Source organism: Phaseolus vulgaris, chromosome 2 (genome assembly GCF_000499845.2).
Source record: "Phaseolus vulgaris cultivar G19833 chromosome 2, P. vulgaris v2.0, whole genome shotgun sequence".
NCBI lineage: Eukaryota > Viridiplantae > Streptophyta > Magnoliopsida > Fabales > Fabaceae > Phaseolus > Phaseolus vulgaris.
Genome location: NC_023758.2, coordinates 27,897,443 through 27,922,021, shown reverse-complemented (window position 1 = coordinate 27,922,021; position 24,579 = coordinate 27,897,443). Strand labels below are relative to the sequence as shown.

Sequence of the window (24,579 nt, the reverse complement as noted above, 5' to 3'; positions counted from 1 at the left end):
AGGATGAAAGAAAAAGCTAGATGTTAAGGCCAAGGAGTGCATATACATTGGGTCCCCAAAGGATGAATTTGAGTACAGTTTGTGGGATCCTATAAAGAAGAAAATTGTTAGAAGCAAAGATGTTGTATTTTTTGAGGATCAAACGATCAAAGATATTCAAGAGAAAAATCAGTGCAAGTCTAGAGATCGCATTGATTCAGGGGGACCTCAACAGATAGATCCTGATCAAATAGACCAACAGACAGATCCTACTCACCCAGTTTCTGACCAGACTGATGAACAAGCAGATCATGATCATATAATGTTAGACAGTTTGTTGAATGAAAAATCCATAAGGGAAGAAAGAGGTATAAATTTTCAATATAAAGCAAATGTTATTGAGAAGCGAGGAAGAGGTGAAACCCATGGGAAAAATGAATCCCGTGGAAGAAACAAAAGCAAAGTCCAAGGTCGTTCTCAAACTTGCACAAGAACAATATGCTATTATTGTAACAAACAAGGTCATAGGAGATTTGAATGTAGATCTCCGAAGAGAGATCAGAAAGCTAGAACTGTCCATCCAAACTTAGTTAATCCAAATTTAAGCATTTTGTATAAAGGTTGGAACACCTCTGAAGTGTTCCAAATTATTTAATTTATTCATTACTGAACAAAAAAAGAGATACTTGAGAGGGTATGTAGGGATAGGTAGAATTTTTACGTACCTTAAACAAGATTTATATCTCAAGTCTTTAGAGGTTGTGTAGTAATAGGTAAGATTTCACTACAAAAAAAAAATGAATTTACGTACAAAAGAAATTTGTAAGTAACAAAAAAATTCGTAGGTAACAAAAAAATTTGTAGGTAAATCAGTGTTACCCACAAATTATTCACACAAAAAAATTCGTAGGTAATTTACCGACGAATGATGAGTTTGTGGACAGTCTGTAGGTAATACCACTAACATCAGTCCGTAGATAGTACTCACCAACAACCGTCCGTAAGTAATATATATGCACACATTACCCACCAACTATTTTTCGTAAGTAAATCCATAAAGAATCTTGCATGCATTAAATGTTCATTCAACATTTAAATGAATCATTTTTAGATGTTTTACACCGATATAATCAACATTTCAACACATGAAGTAATCTAAAATATCCAAATTGAACAATCTATTATCAATGTGCATTGAACCTATAAATTCAACAACAATCAAGTCTCATCCAATGCCCCTAACATAAAATAAAACCCACATAACATATATAATTGAGTCTCATCATATAAAGTAATTCAAATATAACATAATTCAAAATTCAAACAAACTTGAAACATAGTTGAAGATATCATAATTCAAAAGTCAAGTAAAAATGAAATGTAAACTGCAATTTAAACAAACTTGGAACATAAAGCTCTTAGTAGTCTGCATAATCATAATTTTATTGTCCATATTCATTTTGTTGTTGGTTGGGTAGTTGTTATTGTGGTGGTACTTCTTTAAATGCACTTCGTTCATCAAGATACTTCGTTCATCAAGATGCAACAGTTGATTGATTAATTGTTGTAACTTTGTCAAATACTTCTTTATAGAATGATCTAGTATCATCCCTCTTGAAAATCTCAGTTTTCCATACAGTTGCGTAGGCGTCCGACGTTTTATATAAGACATGTTTCTCATCAACATCATTGTAGTCCAAATTTGAATTTTATGACGAATGTGGAGGGACAATATGCATGATCTTAACTAATGGATAAAGATGATGTCTTCTTGATGTTGTGACTGGACAATCTCTTTCTTCCGTGATATTTTTCCCATCAGCATGAATGTTAGGGATGTTAACATGTTTTCCCAATTTAAGCTTTTCCACTTTATTCAACAATTGGTCTTCATTTTTACTATCATCATCTGAGTCATCATTGTCAGATCCTACACTCGAATCGAAGAATCAAATTCATCAACAAAATTAATACTAATTAATTAACGTACCCTAGCTGTTCTCTTCCTATAGAGGATATCCTCCTCCTCGAATCCCGCAGCAAATAGAAACGCAAGAGAACGTTTGCAGGAGCTGAAAAACTTGGCACATGTCAACATTCTCTTCAACTCATGTAACTCCTTTAAGATTTGGGAGTCTTTCAGTTCTACACAATCACTTCTTTCACGGCATTCACTTCCAATTGTTTTCTTACCCTACATATTGATAAGCAAAAGCTCTTTGAACATGAACAAACTTTTTAAAGAACCCCAACATAAATGGATAGATATAAGAACTAGGAAACCACCTTGTCCAACACAGCGTGAGCGATGACTCTGGGCAAGTTGAACATGTACCTTCTCTCGGTGTAACAGAGCAACATTATCGCATCTGCCAACATGATGATTACCTCCATCAAATTTTCGGGCGCTGCAAGTTCCCTTCGTTCAACCCTCACACCATTATTTCTATTGCTCACCGACATTATTTGCGAACAAGAAGGAAGCACAGAAAAATTAAGCAAGAAGAGTTAAACAAGATAGTTGAATATATGGTTGGCGTCGGTGACCTTATATAGGACGTGATGCAAGTGGCTTTATTTCTCTGGGTTAAATTAAGTACGCGTAAGAGTTGCAAGTTGTTTAGAAATGAAGCACTTATAACAAATACACATAAGAATGAGCCACAACTTATCTTAAGATTTGGGATTTTGGATTTAAATATGGCAACCATATTGTGCTGACCCATACTTTTAGTTGTTTTTATATTTGTTATCAGCAATACATAAAGTCAATCCAATTTGAAAACTGTTAAAATCTGGTTTTAGATTTTAAAAGTTTCCAAGATTTAAATATGCCAACCATACTGTGCCTACCCTTACTTCTAGGTTGTTTTTATGTTTGTTATCAGTAATACAAGTGGTACAAAATATAAGTCATATTCAAAAGTGTTCTTCTATGTCTCTTCATTTGGTGCTTCAAAAGCTGTTGGCAAGCCCAATGAACTGAACAATGGTCCATGTTTTTTAAGCTTTCATGGTTCATCATTGTATCCCCTAGGTTGATTTCACTAGAATATAATGCCAAATAAATTTTATTATTGTACAAGGGGAAATAGATAGTAAAAAAACAGTTTGTATTGCTTTTAGAGTGCATTTGGATTGAAAGCCATATGTTTCTATATACATTTACATTTTTATCCTTAATAAGAATACAAAATACATTTAAATATTTAAATTTTAAAAATATAAATAATATAATTCAATTATATATTATAATAATCTAGATTTTGATTTATTGATGAAAATATAAAATCTATTTAAATATTTAAGTTCTAAAAATATAAATAATATAACTCAATTGATATATTATAGTAATTCAGATTTGATTTTATTAATGAGAATTTTGAATATTTCAATTCTATAAATAAAATAATAATATAATTACTTTATTAATGTAATTATTAATTTTTTTTTTATTACTGAGTATCAATTTTAATATTGAAAATTTAGAATAATTATATTTTTTTTTATATTACACTATTGAATTAAGATATGGTTTAAATTAAAAATATTTATGTAATTACTTTTTATAAATCTTTTATTAATGAAAAATCTTTTTAATGATTTAAATTAAAAATTATAAATATTTTTTGTCATGAACATTCATTTTTTTTATACTAGGTCATTTTTCATGTTGAACATTGTTAGAGTTGATATTTAATATTCAATTTTTCATACTATTTATTATTATTTAATATTTTATTTTTATACTTTTTTTATATATAAGGATAAATTTGTAATCTTATAATTTACACAATTAAAAATAATTCAAAATACTCTTATAACTATCACATTTGTCATGTATTTAAATAAATTTTCCTCACACATCCACTCTAACATATTTCAATCCAAACACACTCAACTTTCTTCACATTTTTATTCTCAAATCCTCACATTTTCACTTTCACACACTTCAACTTGTCACTCCCCAATCCAAAACATTAGGCTTTGTTTGGATTAGAGGGTGTGGGAGAGTGAAAAGTTGAGAGTGTGGGGGAGTGGAAGTGTGAAGAAAGTTGATGTTGTTTGGATCAGGGTATGTTAGAATGGATGTGTGAGGAAAGTTTATTAAAATTGGTGAGTGATGTGATGGTTGTAAGAATATTATACATTATTTTGAATAGTAAAAGTTGTAAAATTACATATTTACCCTTGTATATAAAAGAAGAATAAATAATGATTAATTTTTTTTCATATTTTAGTTAATTAAAATAATTTAAAGTTTCATTTATAAATAAAAAAAAATGTAAAATTGAAAGAAATAATTAATTATAATTTAAAATTTAAGTATAATTTTATTATTTAATATTTTATTATTATTTTTACTTAAAGTTAATTTATTTACATAATTTTAATATTATTTATGATTCTTTAAATTATGTTGTTATATATATATAAAATTATTTTTAATAATGATTTCTATTATTATCAATAACAAAATAAATATATTTTAAAAAACATAGCATGAATATTAACTAGTTGTCAAAATATATAATATAAAATCATTATATTTGATCCGGAAAGAGATAAAAGCATGTTAATTTGTTTGTAATTTTGAAATTATATAAAAATGAAGAACATAATAATGTTAATTAGAAAAAGAAAAGACATCCCACTAATAACATTTTAATCCTTGTTAAAATTTAAATATTTAAATAAATTTTTTATTTTCATTAATAAATCAAAATTTAGATTGTTATAATATATAATTTAAATATAATAAATTGTATTATTATAAATATATAAATATATTTTTAGGTAAATATATTTAATATTTTTAGTTTTATTATGAATATATTAAATATTTCTTGGATATTTACAGTTTATTTGGAATAAAATTAAATAATTTTAATTAATATTTATTATCATTATTTAAATATATTTAAAATAAAATATATTTAATATTTTATTATATGTACAGTATACTTTAAAAAAAATTGTAGAATGCGAATTATTTTATTTATTTATGAATGACTTTCTCTTTTCTCCTTCTCATTTATCTGCAGCCTTAAGAAATATATTTATATAAGTCTCTCTCCCACCTTTCTGCGCCCACCCACCTCCTTTTCATTTGTAGATCTAAATAGGGATGCATCCTCACTTCCGGATGCAGTTATAGTCACTTAGACATATATATATATATATATATATATATATATATATATATATATATATATATATATAAAAGCAATGCAAACCAAAAGATGTTTTTCAAATGTAATGTAAGACTTGGTTAAATCAAATTTAGAATTTTAATAATTGCATGCCCTCTTATTACACTAGTCCAGCCAAAAGTAGCATAGGACAAAAAGTCACATCATCAAACATAGGAAGATAAAAAGTTCACAGAAGACATTGAATGCATGATTTTAAACATAAACATCAATCAAAGTAATTGCTTATTTTTTATTGGTGATCCATGTCAGACTTTTAATTGTGTCATTTAAAATATTCCATCACTATCTACTATTCAAAATAACTATTCAAGTTGAATTGGTCAAAATGTTGTTAGCTTGGTTATGGTGAGCTGTTAATTTATTATAAGAGTTCCATACATGTTTACTATACATTATTGTTTAAAGTTTAACTTAAAAAAGTATCACAATCCTTTTACAACAACTGGAAAAAAATCTGCAGCCTAACTAACGATTGAAAATGTTTAGGCTTCCCAATTATAAATAATGCAAGGATAGGAGCAATCTTTACATAAAAAATAAGACATAATCCCTTAGACCAGAACCTACCCAAGAGCTTTCCTAAGAGAAAAGAAGATGCCCCAAAAGTAAAGTTGAACTCATTTAACTTCGCAAACACTTTACTTATACTTATCTCTAGAAAACTTAACCTTTTTTTAATTTTTCATTTATTCCACCAATTCCAGAACCGCATCGGTAGTCCATTCCAGAATCGCATCGGTAGTCCATCAGCAATTATGCATCCAGTCACATGTACTATCTAGACCCCTTAGCTCACACAAGTACAAATTTGTTGGGAGATGACTTAAGGTCATCTAACCATTTTTATACCTTCATCTCTCTAACGCTAGACAAGTCTACGCTGAAATCAATTTAATTTGACAGCAAAACAACATCTATCAAGTTTTAAAATAGAAAAGTTTATTGTCAATAAAATCAATCGGGTTGAAAAATAAAACAATCTGTTGGTTTTACTCAAAACAAGTAGTTTGTGTGAAAACTGATTTATCTTAAAGTGAATGTATTTAAACTGAAAATATTTATCATCTTACATATTAAAATATGTTTTTTTAGAGTTAAAACACATGATAGAAAAATATAAAAGCATTATTTTCAATCAATTGATTTGAAAGATAACAAATTGAACAACTTTAACTTTCCAGAAAAAGAAAATTAAAATCAGTTGAAAACCTTTATAACCAGTCAAAAACAGTTTAACCAATTGAAAAACATTTTGTTTTTGGACCCTTCATCATTCCTGAAGGTAAAAGATAAATCAAGACAACCAAAATAAAACATAAGCTACCTAGACACTCGTTCTTCACTCAAGACTTCAATCATGACTCCATCAAACACTTTAAGAGTTGGGATCCTTAAGATGTCCAACACTTATGAGATCACTCACTATCGGGTCGCTATCAAACGACACATAAATATATGCGCAAGCTCAAGTTGACATATCTCGATGAGAGTGGGTTGGCTTAAAGTCAACTTCTTAGTAATTTATATATATTTAAATTAACACTAGAGTAAATATTTTTTTCTATTATTTATATATCTAAATTAACTTTAGAGTATGGAAGAAATTTCAAATTCCAATAAGTTAATTTATCATTAGTGATTGGGTCAAACTAGTACTTAAATAAAATAGGTTTTCAAAACAAAAATATGCTAATCATAATGTACAAACTCTTACATTTTAGTTGCTTGTTTACTTTCCAATTACCTTCAATATAAGAATTATTCTCACACAACATGTAGGGGAGAGTGTATTCAGCTAAATCTCCGTCATTCTCTAACTACTTCACTCCCAACAACTTGTTCTTCAGCTATTTGACCTTCCTTCACGATAATGCGAAATGAGCTATCAACTTTCTGGTATGAGACATAGGGGGTGGGTCCTGCAGGAACTCTCCAATACTTAAGTTAATTTTGGTTCTTAAATATTTATTAATTATCTAACTACTAAATTAAATACATTGTTCTTTATACTAATCAAGAGTGAACCAATTACCTTTATTTTCATCTCATAATAGATCCACTAATTAATTTTTATAATTAAACTTTATTTTATAATTTTAACTTTAATTAATAGTTAATATGTTTGGACCAAGTTTACATGTCATTGTTGCTAGAAACGAAATAATATTAAATACTGTTTAATAAGTCATCTTACAAGTCATTCAGCATGTCGATCATGCATCGTTTTGACCTTTCACTAGTCCTAAGGTCAAGGAACATTTTTAAGTAGAATAAAAAATCATAACTAAAGCAATACTTTATTATGAACGTGAGAATTTCTTTATATTTTCGGATTTACTTTAACAGTCGATCATTTCTTAATGTATTAAGGACTTCCTTAATTTATTAAGGACTTATCTCAAATATTATCTTGGATTTAATCCAGAAACATAGGGAGGGCAGTGTATTAGGAATGTTAAGCAAGGGTAGTTGTATGAGTTATAATTTATTTTATCAGCAATAAAGTTCAAGATAATCACTTCAGGGGTAATCCAACCCATTTTTACATGAACAAAGATAATCTGATGGAAATCATCATAATCTAACCTCAAAACGCCTCCCAAACAAATGCTCAAAAACTATCATTGTCATAAAACAAACATCAACACAATTAAAAAGAATAAAGACAAACTAAATGATCAATACACCACACAATGTTAGCATTAAACTCAAAGTCGTTATAAGTTATATTTAGAATTTTGAATCGGTCAATAATTATTACCTTTAATTCTAATTTTGAATTTCATTTATAGTATGATTTTAAATGTAATTTATAGTATAGGTTTTATGAGAGAAAAGGTAGAATTTGAGAAGTTTATTGTTAGAATACTTAGAGATATTGTATTATCATTTGAAAAGTAGCAGATGAAATAAAAGTTATATTCTCTGTTCGTAGTTTGGTATCAGAGTTATGGTCAATATAACCAATAAAATGTCCCTTCCTCAATTAACAAAGATGGCCAATTATGACAATTTGAGCATCCAAATGAAAGCACTTTTGGGATCCCAAGATTTTTGGGAGGTGGTTCAAGAAGGTTTTGAAAAACTAGAAAATATCACTGGTTACTCAGCGGTCCAAAACAAAGTGTTGAAAGAGACACGATCAAAAGATAAGACAGGCTTTGTACATGTTGTATAGAGCTGTTGATAAAGCAATTTTTGAGAAGATTGTTGGTGCATCCACTTCAAAGGAAGCATGGGATATCTTGGAAAAAGTGTTCAAGGGTGCAGTCTAAGTTAAACAAAATGCGTCTTCAAACTCTACGAGGTGAGTTGGAGGCCATGAAGATAAATAATTTAGAAGATGTATCTAGTTACATCACTCGTGTGCAAACGATAGCCAATCAACTTAAACGCAATGGAGAAACTTTCACGGATGCAAGGGTCGTGGAGAAGATTCTTCGGTCATTGACCGATGACTTTGAAAATGTTGTATGGTGCAACTGAGGAGTCAAGAAATTTGGAAGAGATGACCATTGATGATCTCACGGGTTCTCTTGAAGCACATGAACAACGAAAAAAGAAAAAGAAACAAGAAGTCTTAGATGAAGCCTTACAAACAAAGATGACCATCAAAGAAAACAAGGTAATGTATGTGCAACATAATCGAGGGAGAGGACATGGACACGAAGGTCGCTATTTAGATCACAACAGAGGTCATGGTCATGGAAACAACAATGAAGAAAGGGGACAAATGAACCAACAAAACTGGCATGGACGAGGTCGTGATCATGGTGGTCGTTCACATCGTTCAAAATGTTGAATGTTATAATTGCGACAAATATGGACACTATGCAAAGGAGTGAAAGAAAATGCAAAATTAGTGGAGGAAGATGAGACAAAAGAGGAATAAATTCTCTTGATGGTCAATGAAGGCGTCACTCTAGATAGTGACATGGTTGGTATCTAGACAAATGAAGAAATTTAATCGCAGTCAAGATTCGAACTCGTCAAGAAATTTAATCGCAGTCAAAATTCTAAACATGCGTGGGCTATAGCGGACGCATATGCGTGAGTTCTGTGGGCAACGCTCCATATGCGTGGACCGCGGCCGACGCAAAATTATTTTTTTTAAAAAGAAAAATTAAATCAATATATGCGTCCGTTTTGCGTCAAATGTAAATCTTGAGTGGACTTTTACTTATTTTGGCCGATGAGAGTAACGTCTGCAAATGACCCACACAAAAATTTGAAAGGTAAATCAAGTTTTTCTTGATGTGAAAAATGCTTGTTTTTATAAACCGATAAAATAAGTTTAACTACAAGTTCGCAAGAAAAATCCAATAGCTTGCTAATTGCAATGTGAAAAGAACGCACGAGGTGACTTTCCTTTGCCAGGTAAACGTCAACGATGTTACTCATTTTATTATTGAAGAAAACAATACCAAATGGTGCGGGATTAGCATATATATAACACGAATAATGTGGATCTCTATACCAAACATAAAGGTTATTTAAAAACCATCTTTTCACACGTTAAGATGTGAAGTAATTGTTAATTAGAATGACAACTCCATCCTCGTACATATGTTTTCAAAGTATATATTATCATAAACCTTTTATTTAACTTTATTTCCCCACGCATGCCACGATGTGAAGTAAATATGTTTAATAAATTGGAGACATAATTAAGTAATAGTACTTGTAGAGTTTGGTTTTCAGGTATATCAATTTAAATATTTTTTATATTGTCAAATTAATTAAAGTTATATTAATTTTTATAATTAGTATTATAAAAAATAATTTATCAGACTTGACATATATATATATATATATAGAGAGAGAGAGGGAGAGAGAGAGAGAGAGAGAGAGAGAGAGAGAGAGAGAGAGAGAGAGAGAGAGAGAGAGAGAGAGAATTAGATGAAAAAAGTGAAAAATATAATTACACTACTACTTAAATTTAAACCAAATCCAAAAAATATATGTAATGACTTGCAAAAGGTAATAAAGTAAGGAAATTTGAACGTAAACAATTTTTTTTTTCAATAAACAAAGTGCATATAACAGAAAAACAAAAAAAGCAATACGAACTTATTGTTATTGAGGAACTAAATCAATATCCACTGTATAAAAGATATTAAATAGATAGGTTAAGAGGAAAAAAAAAGAGGAAAATATATTCGACCAAGTAGGGTTTCTATTTGAGTTTTATATAAAAAATGAAATATTCCTGAAAGGTTTCATTCTATTTATTTTAGTTTTTATTGATAAAAAAAATTTAAAAAATTGGACAGATATTGAAAAGCTGGAAACCCTACCTATTCCTCCTGAAAAACTTATATTTTTATAAATTAGGTACATCATACGAAGTTTTGTTTATATATTATTCCAAAAAAAATAATAGATTGTCATTATACATTATAAATATGCAGTTTATGGTAGATATTAAATGCGTTTTATATTTCCATGACGTTAATGTTTTTATTTTATTTAACATTTGCATAAAAGAAAATAAGGGACGATTTCTGGATGGATTAACAGTAGGATATAACATTAATTACTCTTATAAGGGTAAAATGAGAGAAAGATAACATTCTAAGGCACAGAGACAGTACACACAGAAAAAATATATGCAGACTTAATATTACTCATTTAATCAAGAAATCTCATTCATTGGTGATTTTATAGTTTTAAAGTTTCAGAGATAAGAGAGAATAAACTAGAAGAATATAGTAAAATATGTACCATGTTAGAACACCTCTCGTTACTATTTACGGAGAGACCAAGCCTCTCATGTGTCCCATATAAGCTCACACCCTTCCAACATTAGACTTCAAGCCACTCAAATCTTGTTCTTTCTTCTTTCCGTAGTTCCATTTTCCCGATCTTTCTTCTTTGTTTGCATTCCACTGAAAAAATGATACTCTCCAGAGCGGTTAAGAAGGCTGCGGGGAAGCTTGAAAAAAGGCCTGCTGAGGCGCCCAAAACTTTCATGGATATGGTCTTGACTTTAGCAGAAGCCATGAGATTCGGTTATGCAGAGACACTTGGCAAATGGGACCTATTAGACATGCCTAGAGCCATCGTTTATGCTATCATGGAAAAGGTACATCCATTTCCTTCTTTCCCTGCTTTCAAGTTTTATTCATTAGTTTATGTCCTTACTGGGTTCTTGTAGGGCAAGAAAACAGTTGCAATCGAATGTAAAGAAAGAGATGATTGTGTACAACTCACAGACCCTGAATTATTAAAGGAGTTGTATGAGCTCAAAAAGTGCTTGACACGCACCATGCTTTTCAGCAATAAACGCTTTCGTGCCTTTCTATTTGCTGCTGGATTCGTCAAGGAGGATGTTCTCCTAAGGAAGAGAAGAGCTAGGGTATATACGTTTCGCTTTCCAGTTTAAGAAAGGATTATTTTAGTTTTTATACTTGAAGATGAAGCAAATCTATCAAATTCCAGTTTATCTAACAGTTTTTTTGGCAGATTCTGAAGCCTGCTTTCACAGTGATACGTGATAAAGAATCAAAATGTTTGTTTGTGTTCATCCGAGGAACTCGTGATGTAGAAGACACTCTGACAGATGTAATCGGTGCTCCCGTTTCCTTCAATCATTTCATTTGCAGTGATGGTGAGCTGAAGAGAAAGAACGTGATTTCAGGACATGGGCACCGTGGTATGGTTGCTGCAGCTGGTTGGATAAAAAAACACTGCACTCCTAAACTTCTTGATGAACTTCATCAATACCCCGATTTCCAAGTCAAGGTATTATTATATTAGCCTCTTACTTAAGCTTTTTTGAAGAACATTGATTAAAATGTTCACCCACTATAATGACAATTCCCCGATTTCTAATTCAAAATATTGTGGTCAACTTTATATGCCACACTCTTGCTTCAATGTTTTTATAAACTCAAATTGTGTATTGTTTTTATTTAATCATGCAACTCAACCCAATCTTTATTTAATAGATCGTTGGGCACTCACTTGGTGGTGGTACTGCTGCGCTGTTGACATATATGCTTAGAGAAATTAAACAGTTCTCTTCATGCACTTGTGTCACCTTTGGTCCAGGCATGTGCTAATACTGATTTCTATCTAAAATTGTGTTTTGCTTTAAATTGAGTATTAATTTTCAATACGTTTTTATTATAATTGAATCATCTCATCATCTTTGGTATTAACCACATGTAGAATAGTACGAGTTTTGTAGATTCTAAAGAAGTAATTGTAATCTTTTTGACAAACCCACATCTTGGACATGATAATACAAGTAAAAATGAGTTTTCTACGTAGGTCTTTCACCCCATGTAAAATAACTCATTTTTTTCTACGAGACTTCATTCTGCATAGTTTTGAAATAGATATGCAGAAAGTATTGACCGTTATAATTCATTTGATAGCCATGCTATGAATTGCATTTGAGTTTATATTATAAATAAAGATTGTTGTTATGACCAATAGGTATTAATAAATATACATTTTATCAATTTATGACAAGTAATGCATAATATTTTTTTCCTTGTGATATTTCATTATAACACCAATTGAAAATATATTGGTATCGATCTCTTCATATTTAGTTTTAATGCAACGAAGTTGTGTTCGTAAATTTATATCTATGTTTCTTCTTGTGAACATTAAATAAATGAAACTTAAGGTATTTGTTAAAAAAGTGATGGATAATATTTCAACCCTATTATAAGATCAGTTTTCATGACTTTTATCTGTCATTGTTAATTAATTAATTAGTTATTTTGTTGTTTCAAAAAAATTTAATTTTTAATGCAGCTGCTTGTATGTCACTGGACTTGGCGGAATTCGGGAAGCCCTTTGTCACTTCCATTATAAATGGTTATGACATGGTGCCTACGTTGTCAGCTTCTTCTGTTCATGATTTCGTTTCGGAGGTGCTCAAATTAGTTCTTTCAACATTACATGGTTTTGGCAAATCTGTTTTTTTTTTTTTTTTTATGTTGTCAGTGTTTTTTTGGCTTAAATGGTTGGTTCTTTGTTGAAGTTGGCTACTCCATAATAAATACTGATTGCATGATTTACAGGGTCTGATTAAGCGTAAAAAATTCATAAATTCTACTTTCAGTGCAATTGGATCTCGCATACCATTTGCATCTGGTGCAAAAGCCATTGCAGATCGTGCAGTATCCCGTGGCACCGAGGTACCTACCTTCAACCTCCCTTGTTTATGTTTAACCGTGGTTTACATTGTGGATATGATCATTATGCAGTTACAGTAAGAAAAAAAAAAACCTTTACATTAAACAAGTTAATTACTGTTGCATACGAGGGAACCATATTTGATCTATTGATCTTACAAGAAGTACACTTTTATACTAATTTCTCATATAATAGTTATCTTACTCACATTGAGATCCTTTCTTTATACCTGAAGGTTGTGATGAATAGTAAACAAAGAACTCGGTCACTGATAACGTGGCCCCGACGTGAGAATACTGCGGCATTGTCAAGTTCTAAATCAGAAAACTTGGCTGAAGCCTCTCAATCATTAGATACAACTTATGAAGTGACAGAAGAGTTAATAATCTCCGAGTTCACGAGTGATGAGGACGACGGATCTAAATCCTCCAGTGAAGGATCTGATAATGATGACGTGGATGAAGAAGAGGCGCAAATCATATCGGCTACTCACAACATTGATAACGATGAATTGAATCAATATTTGAAGGAGCTTCAACTTGAGGCACAGGATGATTATCCTAACACTGATGGTGCCGAGGAAAAAGAAGCAGCCACAAAAAAAACCACCAAAGAAGCAGAAATGAATGAGGAGGTTGTTCATGTTGAAAAAAGAGCAGGTAGTACAGTGGAAACATCAGACAAGCCGGTTAGACATCCTCTTTATCCACCAGGAAGGATCTGGCATATTGTCCCTGCACTTTCCACTGGAAATTCTAAATCAAACCACAATGATGATGGTGATGATAAACATGTCTTGTATGAAACGGGTAGAGGGCTGTATGGAAAACTCAGACTTTCAAGAGGGATGCTATTTGATCATATGACAGGGAAGTATCTGAAGGTGTTACAACAACTAATCAATCAACTAGAGAAAGAGAAGTCCCATTATGGTGTCTGAAAACCCAAATAATCACTATCAAAGGTTATAGCTAACAGGCTTGTGGAGCCTTTGAATTAAAGTTGGCCTCTTTATGTTTGTTTGCGTGTATTGGAGTTGTAATAGCCTGAAACTTTTATGTGTAAGATTGTTGGTTTGTGAGACCGATGATACTAGGAGAAGATGTGTTTGGTGGTTATGTTTTTCCAATATGAGAAGTAACAGTATGAGTCCTACACTATATCTAAAATCTCCAAAGAAGTCTTTTAATATATAGAACATCTGTACCCCAGTTTAAAGAAGAAAAATTTATTTCAATTAATACTTAACCAGATCGAATTAATGGTTCGTATAATTAAATAGATGAAAACTAACTCAATTTTGTTATTTTCAATTTAATGATTCATTTTTTTTCAAAGCCATATTAAGTTACATTCGTCAAGTCAGGCAGGTGAGTATAGTTTTTGCATCTAGGCATGTTTTGTATCCCTAAATTTTATCATCATTTGATTTATTTTTTGTGTGCATATTCTAATGTTTGGTACACCTTAAATTCATTATTGAATCGTGTTTCACTCTCCTTACCACAAAAAAAAAATGCCAAGTTATATATTCTTTTATATATATTATGGTTTCCCCCAACTCACATGTCAGATAAAAACTCTACCAATTGGTTGTTGTTTTTCTGAGAGCATAAAAGAAAAGAAAACATGTTAGAGGAACATGAAAACTTTATTGGATGGTTCTATAAATAAGAAACAAATACAACTCGTATTCTTTAGCAGAAATTACCATTCAAAAAATAACAAACTCCTAAAAAACTCTTACAACATGTACCTATTCAACAATCATAATTCTAATATTTACTCATAATAAACAAACTAGAGAATTAGAATCAAGAGATTTAGTTTTAATTCCAAGGCTCCATGAGCAAATTAGTACCAATTACTTTTTCATTTAATTTTTTTAATTGCCAATCCTCCACGATATTTGTGTTACTCTTTCTCTAGTTTCTTGATTAATTGTTGTAACTTCTTCAGATACTTGGTCGAGGGATGATCCATTATCATCCCTCTTGAAAGTCTGAGTTTTCCATACAGCTCTGTAGGCGTTTGATATAATAAGCAGACATGGTTTTCATCAGCTTCACTATGGTTTGAGGTTGAATTTTCAGGCATATCTGAAGGGATCATATGCATGATCCTGCCTGGTGGATAAAGACGTCGCCTAGCTGAAGTTGTGAACGGAGAAACACTAGGATAAATGTTAGGAATATTAACATGTTTTTCCTGTTTAAGCTCCCCCACTGGAGTCAACAATTGGTCTTCATCTTCATTATCGTCATCCGAGTCATCATTTTCAGATCCTTCGTTGGAAGAATTATATTCATCATCATCATCATATTCTATGAGTAATTGCTCTTCAAAACTTGTCTCAGATAATCCAGAAGCTTCAACCAAGTTATTTGACAATGGACGGTGAGACCACGAGTGTTTATGCTTCCTCACAAACTTCTGACATAGAAAAGGATCAATATTGTATAAGATAATTAATAGATGTTTATAATGAACTACGCAAAAACGAGACATGTTTAGTTATAAAAACTTGCCAGCTAGACGCTCTGAGATTTCAATCTCAAATATATAATATGAAGAAGAGAGCTTGAAGTTACCTCGGTGCAACTTTTTGCAATTGTTTTCGCAAAAGATAAATGACTTCCTGAGCTTCGGAAGTGTTTATCCTTAGTCTGACCCTGTAAATTACAGTATCAATACCTAATCATAAAAGCTTACTTGTGCAAAGAATGAAACATTTTCTAAGGCATATAATCATGAGAAATTAACCGTACCAAAACAAATAAATATTTGGATAAAATATTGTAGGTTGTTACCTCAACAATGATATCAATGAAATCATGAACAGAACAAGCTGAAAGTGTAGGCACTATGTCAGAACCATTTACTATAGAAGTTATAAAGGGTTTCCCGAATTCAGCTAACTCCAAAGTCATACAGGCAGCTGCAAAAATTACAATTGTAAAAACAATAGTTAATATCAGATTAATATTAAAGATCACGTAATAATTTAATTCTAATACAAAACCCTACTGAATTAGTTACTCAACTGAACATGTGTTAATTAAAGAAGTTTGTGCACCTGGACCAAATGTGACACAAGTTGTTGAAGAAAACTGTTGGATTTCTCTAAGCTTATAAGTCAATAGTGCAGCAGTTCCACCACCTAGGGAGTGCCCAACGATCTATATGGAAATATTATTATCATTATTATTATAACAAGCAAAAAATCCATAATTTGGATTAATAAAATATGCTAAGTAACATTAATAAGTACCTTGATTTTGAAGTCGGGGTATTGATGATGAGCATCAAGTAGGACAGGAATGCAGCGTTTTCTAATCCAATCAGCTGCAGCAATCATACCACGGTGTGCATGTCCAGAAACTATGTTGTGCCTCTCATGACCAATGCAAATGACGTGATCGAAAGAGACTGGAGCACAGAGTGCATCTGTGAAAGTGTCTTTTATGCTACGCGTTCCACGGATGAACACAAGCAAACTTTTTGATTCTCTGTCACGTATAACCGTGAAAGCGGGCTTCAGAATCTGACATGCAAACTTCATTTTCAGTTCAAATGGCCAAACACAAATTCATCAACAGAATTAATACTAATTAATTAACGTACCCTAGCTGTTCTCTTCCTATAGAGGATATCCTCCTTCTCGAATCCCGCAGCAAATAGAAACGCAAGAGAACGTTTGCAGGAGCTGAAAAACTTGGCACATGTCAACATTCTCTTCAACTCATGTAACTCCTTTAAGATTTGGGAGTCTTTCAGTTCTACACAATCACTTCTTTCACGGCATTCACTTCCAATTGTTTTCTTACCCTACATATTGATAAGCAAAAGCTCTTTGAACATGAACAAACTTTTTAAAGAACCCCAACATAAATGGATAGATATAAGAACTAGGAAACCACCTTGTCCAACACAGCGTGAGCGATGGCTATGGGCAAGTAGAACATGTACTTTTTCTCGGTTTCACAGAGCTTCGTTATCGCTTCTGTCAATATCTTGATTACCTCCCTCAAAGTTTTGGGCGCTACAAGTTTCCCTCGTTCAACCCTCAAACCATTATTTCCATTGCTCACCGACATTATTTGCGAACAAGAAGGAAGCACAGCCAAATGAAGCAAGAAGAGTTAAAGAAGATAGTTGAATATATGGTTGGCGTTGGTGTGTGTCTCAAATGCCAAGGAGAGTGTGACCTTATATAGGACGTGATGCAAGTGGCTTTATTTCTCTGGGTTGTATTATGAGCAAAAGAAAATTATTGCAAGTGGCCACATGAAGTGGTAGGTACGCATAAATTATCAACCTTACAATATGTCTTTAATTATCCAACAATTCAACTCGCTGATAAAAAAAAATCCAACAATTCAACTCTATTGTACTTTTAATTATGTTACATTGTTCTTCGTATTCACCCTGACGTACATAGACCAAATACTCTTTTACTGTCATCAATCACTTCGTGTCAAAGCACTTTAAGGATCGAGTGAGGTAAGTAAAAAAGATTAATATTCAAATTTACTTATTTATTTATCATATATCTTATTCTTTAATTTTTAGAAACTATAATATTTATAAAAAAAATAAGGAAAATTAAGTAAGCAACAAATTCTTGTCATCATCTTCTTCGCTTTTCTCTCAGACAAACATGCCTTTGAAACTGCTGTTTCTAGGTTCGGGAAACTAGGGATATAGGAGAAAAATACATTATAGACATCATAATCATAACAAGCAAGGTTAGCTTCTTCCTCACTAATTTTCCGGTGGACCATGATGAAAGAGACATGTGGAAAATTTTCTCGAGAAAGGAAAGAGTCATAGACGTGTTCATAGGTTAAATGCTAGAAAACAAAGGTTTGGTTTTGTCATAAGTTATTAATATAGAAGCTCTTCAAAGTATAGGAGGAAGGAGGAAACGAGGAAGGAGGCACTGATGCAGAAAGGTTTAAAGATGATGACTATTTTTAATTTATAATGGTGGTTATATAGTTGCATTTGAATTGCACGTAGTCTTAAATTTAACATATGAGAAGGTGGTTATTTAGTCGCATTCTTAAATGCGATTTATAAATATGGCTATGGTAAATAGTCGCATTCTTATATGTTTCTGAATGATGTTTTAAGAATGAGGAGTAATGCATTTACGAATGTGACTATTTACTAGAGTCAAATTTATAAATTGCTTATGAATGCGTCTTCTTATGTGTTGGATTTAAGACTCAAAGTTAGGGGGTGTTGTTTTTGTACCTGGGTATGGATATATAGTCGACGAACTTTTTACTGTGTTGTTCACTTTATAACTATCAATGCGTGTGGCAGGCTAAAGGATGTCGCTATTTTTTAATAATGGTTGAGATATTCCTGAAATATCTCTATTTATTCTATTCTTCTTTTGTCAATAAAAATATATATATTAAAAATAAATAGCAGCTTATTTGCCTGTATTTGGACACCTTTTGTATGGACACTTAAGGTTAAGGTTGGCTAATTAAAAACACCATAAAATATAGGTGTTTCATAGGTACATGATAAAAAAAATGAGAAAATAATTTGTGAACAAAAATACCCCAACAGTCAGAAAAAAAATAAAACATAAAAGAAAAGAATGAAAATTTTCTATTAGAATTCAAACACGTGTATTGAACCAATATCAGTCATTTTTTCTCCCAACAATAGCAATAATCCTAAAAGTATCTCAATTATTTAGTAAAAAAACAACAACTAAATTAAATTCAAATAAAACTGCATTAATGAAATATAAACTCAAATTTAATGCAAACTAATGAAATAAAACTGTATTAATGAAATAGAATCCAATTAAATCTGGACTTGAGTCACGTTTACCTATCTATACATACCACTCAAAGAAGCTTCGGAAATGGTTATATATATATATATATATATATATATATATATATATATATATATATATCAACATTCATATAATTATACGATATGAAATAAAAATTATGAAACATACCAAGTCAAGTCAAGGGTTACACAATGCACATTCTGATTGTTTCTAACTGAATAAAATTAGAAGTATCCTTATGAAAAAAGAGAGAAAAAAACTCCTCAACTTTAATCTACATTACTTTATTTTACTAAAAATATACAGAATTTTTCTTCACCATTAGCCTGTTCCAAAAAGACATAAATTTATTTAAAAAATTAAATAAATAAGTCAACATTAATATGAGAAAAATTATTATAAAAATATCTAAAGAAAACTCATCTTTTAATTAAATTAAATTTAAAATTTTCTTTATCAATAAAAAATAATTAAATAAATTGGATCATTTATGGAATCATTCAACTCGATGTACCATACACTTTTAAACTTAACGTGACCAAAAACAGGACACCAAAAGGCATTACAAATAGAAAAGATATCCTCCCAGCAAATGAACATGCAAAATGGTGCATTCAGCATATCATACAACATGTTTACTAAAATTGTGCACAATTACAAAAGACACTCTCCCAACAATAAAACATCCATAATGATATCACAAAAAATTACTAAAATCCTGCATAATTAGGTAATGACTTTCCCTATATTGTGTCATCATACCACTTGTTTATGATCCAATTCGTGAAGAGCATATTATGTTCCTGAAAACTTCGTCAGAAATGTAAATGATGTCTGACTCAAAATGTTGAAGAATCTATAATCAAGATATTGACTGGTTTTATATCAAATCATGGTGTAATCTTTTATAATTCTTCCACCTGCAAACAAAGCTAACAGCCGTCACCCAAATCTAACATCTAGCAAACCGATTATCACTAAAAAAAAAAATAGTATTATTTATGAATATTTACTCATGGATTTTAATCTGTAATTAAATTCAACATTACTTCCGGATATTATCTATGGACAACATTATCTACGGATATGACCTACAGATCTAAATTCGTAGGTAAATTTAACATTATCTACATTACTCACGGATCTTATTACCTACAAACTTTTACTCACGGATCTCTATTACCTACAAACTATTACCCACATATCTCTATTACCTACAATCTATTATCCTAATAATTATATACATAGTATTAAAAATATTATTATAATATAATTACTTATAAAATCATAAATAATATTCATAAATAATAATAATAATAAAAAATAATAATAATCATAACTAATAAGTATAACATATTATTAATATTATAAAATTAATATAATTAGTATTATAATAATAATAATAAATTAGTAATATTAATAGTATTAATGATATTAATAATATAATAAAATTATAATATTAGTAATAATAACATTAATACTATAAATACTATTAAAAAAATATTAAAATTATTTATAATACTAATATTATTTATAATATTAATAATATTAACACTATTTATAAAATTTAATAATATTAATTATATTTAATTATATTAGTGTTGATAATCTTACTAATAAGTATAATAATAATCATAATGTGATAACAAAACTTGATTGTTGTAATGGTTAAAGTTTCTTTGGAGATTCCTCAAGAACTTGATTTCGAGTCTCACCTGCTGTTTCGTTCTAACTTTAATTACAATTGACATAGATTTTTTTTCCGTGGGTAATGCTGATTTACCTACGGATTATATTGCTAGTGAAAACAATATAGATTAATCTTCTAACCAGATTAAACAGCTTATAGGGTTCATACACCAATTGGAGTATGAAAAAGAAGTCACTTGTTCATTTTTCGATAATCCATGACCAAGTTTTCAATTATGTCATAGCAAAGATTTCTTTAGGATTAGACCTATCATTATTAAAATTAATAATGTTTCTCTTTCTCTAGATTTTGCACACAACAATTCACATACACCTTTATGCTTTGTTTCTAGATTTTGTTAACTTTTATTTCACACGTTAAAAGAGGTGACTCACACGTTAAAAAAGGTGATTGAGAGATTCATCTTCTTGTACACACAATATGTCATTAAGATGTATTTCTCGGGTGCCTAACATATCTTTGGTTGTTACTTTGTTCTTTAACATTCTCCATATTAGTAAGTGAGGATATGAGAGAACTTTAATTTTCCAAAAATATTCATATAAAGATCTTTCATCTCCATTTAAATCATTCAAAAGCTTATTCTAAGCTTATTTTACAATGTAAACATCCTTCCATTGTCATTCATCTTCCACATCCTTACCTAATTGTATGTCACCTAATTGTTGTATTAACCTATTTATTTGTTTTGTTTCTCATTCAATCGTCTACATCTCCTATTTATACTCCACATCCAACTATTATTTACCCATCTTCCTATTTCACATAATTTTGCTTCTTTATTACTATATATGTCATGTAGCCTGGAAACTTGCTTTGAGTGATATATTAGCTACTCAACTATCATGTCAAACACTTATATATTTTCCTTTACCAATTGTTTACTGAATGTTGTTTTCAAAAAATTTCCCCACTCTCCATACCAGCAATAATCTTGATATCCTCCACCAAATAGATTTGTCAATTTAAGAATCTAGTTTTTTTTTTTATCAGCAATAAATAAATTAAATTAGAGGGTTACTTCAGGGGTAACCCAACCCATATACACAATCACAAAGTTACATTCCTTGTGATATAGAGCAAAATCAAATACCCAAAAGTTCTGAAACTTTAGATGTCAAAAACCTGCAACTAATTGATCTCAAACTGGTGTACACATGTGTAAATTCTGCACCAGTTTTTCCTAATACTATTACCAATTGGCTACTTAAAATTCTGTGCAGCAGAATAACCTTTGACAGCATCATTCCCCCATACCAGACCACACCAAGAATAAAGACAGCAACAGTGCGTTAGTCCTCTGTGGCTATAGGATCTCCACAAGTTGTACCTTGTATTAGTACACACCTTCCAGCACAACAATTAACCATAAGTTCCCCATCTTGTAACATTCTGTCCACGCAAACCATGGTATCCTGTTCCAACCAGAAACCAGAAAACCTTTCCTAGCTTTTAGCTAAGATATGAGTAATACAAATTGATAAAGAACAGTTGTAACAATCTTAAAAATAATTCTATATTACACATCACCCATCCCTCCTACATGACCCCTTATACCCTGCCACCTTAACCTATCTTCCTTTCACCTCTATGCAAGTAGCGACTCCTTTCCTATACTCCTTCCATCTACTAGCAACTTTTAATGCACAAGATAGGGTTTAAAAGCCAATCAGAAAAAGAATAATTGAAGGACTTCATTCTATACCTCAACCATAACCAAGTTTTAAGTTGAGTCATATGAAATATTTCCTCCGTATCAACACTATCTTGTTTAAAGATAGTTATGTTCCTTTGATCCCAAATGCTCTATACTATAGCTGTCCATACACCTTTCCACACAAATTTTTTTTTTATAATTCATCTACATCAAATAGAAGCTCTCAAAATGATCTTTGAGGATTTTTTGTTGTACAGACATAATTCCAATCCATCTAAAACACCAGTTCCATACCTGTATTGCAAATTCACACTCTAGGAACAGGTGTTGAACCGATTCAGGCCACTTCTGACAAAGGGCACAAAGAGATGTATTTACCCCTACACCTCTCCTGGAAAGGTTTATCCTTGTTGGTAGCCTTTCCAATAAGACCCTCCATGCTGTAATTTGGACATTTGGAAATGCTCTAGACATCCAGAGATGTTAGAAAATTATACTCTTATTACATGAATCACTTTTTGTAACACATTCATATGCAGATTTAACAGAGTTCGCCTTTCCATGTCATACAATCCTTCATCTCTCTATCTAGTTTAAATCCAGCCAAAGTTCTTGACAATTCTTCCTGTAATGCAACTTCCCATTCAAATCCAGGTCGTCTCCATCTTAGATTCCAGATCCATACCGAGTCCACCCAACTACCAACTTCTTTCACTTTTAACCCCTGATCAACTGATAAAGTATATAGTCTAGGATAAATTGACTTTAAACTATTATTATTGATCCAAGAGTCCTCCCAAAATCTTATCTTATCCCCATCACCAATCTTCCACTTGATTTCTTTATGGAACCACCCCATCGAACTCTCCTCTCCACACACCTTAAAAATCTAGTTATAATGACAAGAAAAAATAAACCTTTAATCCCACCATTAAAAACGGTTATATTAAATTTAATTGTCCAAATAAAACGTGAGTAAAATTAAATAATAATTAATTGACACAAACAGAAAAACTATTTTGTGAAAAAATAATTTTACTTTAATGAAAAACTCTATTAGTTGATGAAAAACTCAAGAACTATGTTAGTTGAAAAAATTACAAATTATTTTGTTCCTTTCAATCAATTAAAATACTTAAGATTATTCCTTTTATATTAATGAAATGTAATTTAAAAAAAAATCCTTACAAATCAATGCCACAAATTTAAAGTGGGACAAGTTCTTCCAACTGTATTGATAAAGAAAGGAGACCAGGTCGAAACTATTGTTTTCCATCAGTATATCAGTTACACAATACCGAGACAAACATTTTCCAGAAAAAAATTATTAAATAGTAATTAAATTTAAAATTAAAAAAAATAGTTAAAATTTAAATAGTTAATGATTATATATTAATTTAAAAATAATTTTATAATTTTTTATTAATAATAAAAATTATTCTATATATTAAAAAAATTAATTTATAAAATTATCTATAATTTAATTAAATAGTTATTTTAATTTTTAAAACTAATTTTTATTTAATAATTTTCTTGTAAGATATACATATATTCAAAACCAATAAAAAAAAAAGTAAGGAATTGGGATAATAAAAAAACTAACATCGAAGTAAATTTAAAACAAGTTGAGCAATATAGTAACTTTTCATGGTTATACAATATTCATATAGTACTGCATTACCCCACGACAAAGTTTTTTTTTAAATAAAATATATACTTAGATGTTTCAACCTATATATATATATATAAATATATATATAAATATATATATATATATATATATATAAATATATATAAATATATATATATATAAATATAAATATAAATATATATAAATATAAATATAAATATAAATATAAATATAAATATAAATATAAATATAAATATAAATATAAATATAAATATAAATATAAATATAAATATAAATATAAATATAAATATAAATATAAATATAAATATAAATATAATATAAATATAAATATAAATATAAATATAAATATAAATATAAATATAAATATAAATATAAATATAAATATAA

At 30.1% G+C, this 24,579-nt stretch overlaps 2 protein-coding genes across 3 annotated transcripts; one reads left to right on the top strand and one right to left on the bottom strand.

The window, feature by feature from the left end:
* The first annotated feature begins 10,716 nt into the window (after positions 1-10,716).
* On the top strand, positions 10,717-14,540 carry LOC137811209 (uncharacterized). Its single transcript, XM_068612851.1, has 7 exons — positions 10,717-11,280; positions 11,353-11,553; positions 11,661-11,939; positions 12,146-12,248; positions 12,966-13,084; positions 13,235-13,351; positions 13,585-14,540. Exons 1-7 carry the CDS (start codon positions 11,092-11,094, stop codon positions 14,287-14,289), a joined length of 1,713 nt encoding a protein of 570 aa, XP_068468952.1. The 5' UTR covers positions 10,717-11,091; the 3' UTR covers positions 14,290-14,540.
* A 441-nt stretch (positions 14,541-14,981) lies between these two features.
* LOC137809675 (uncharacterized) lies at positions 14,982-17,531 on the bottom strand. Of its 2 annotated transcripts, none has more exons than XM_068610775.1 (7): positions 17,270-17,531; positions 16,974-17,177; positions 16,621-16,893; positions 16,426-16,528; positions 16,160-16,287; positions 15,941-16,021; positions 14,982-15,782 (listed from the first exon to the last, which is right to left on the bottom strand). In XM_068610775.1, the coding sequence occupies exons 1-7, from the start codon at positions 17,444-17,446 to the stop codon at positions 15,264-15,266; spliced, it is 1,485 nt and encodes a 494-aa protein (XP_068466876.1). In that variant the 5' UTR covers positions 17,447-17,531; the 3' UTR covers positions 14,982-15,263. The 2 variants fall into 2 exon arrangements, with proteins under 2 accessions (XP_068466876.1, XP_068466877.1); XM_068610776.1 differs by having other exon boundaries at positions 14,982-15,779.
* Between the last annotated feature and the right edge of the window lie 7,048 nt (positions 17,532-24,579).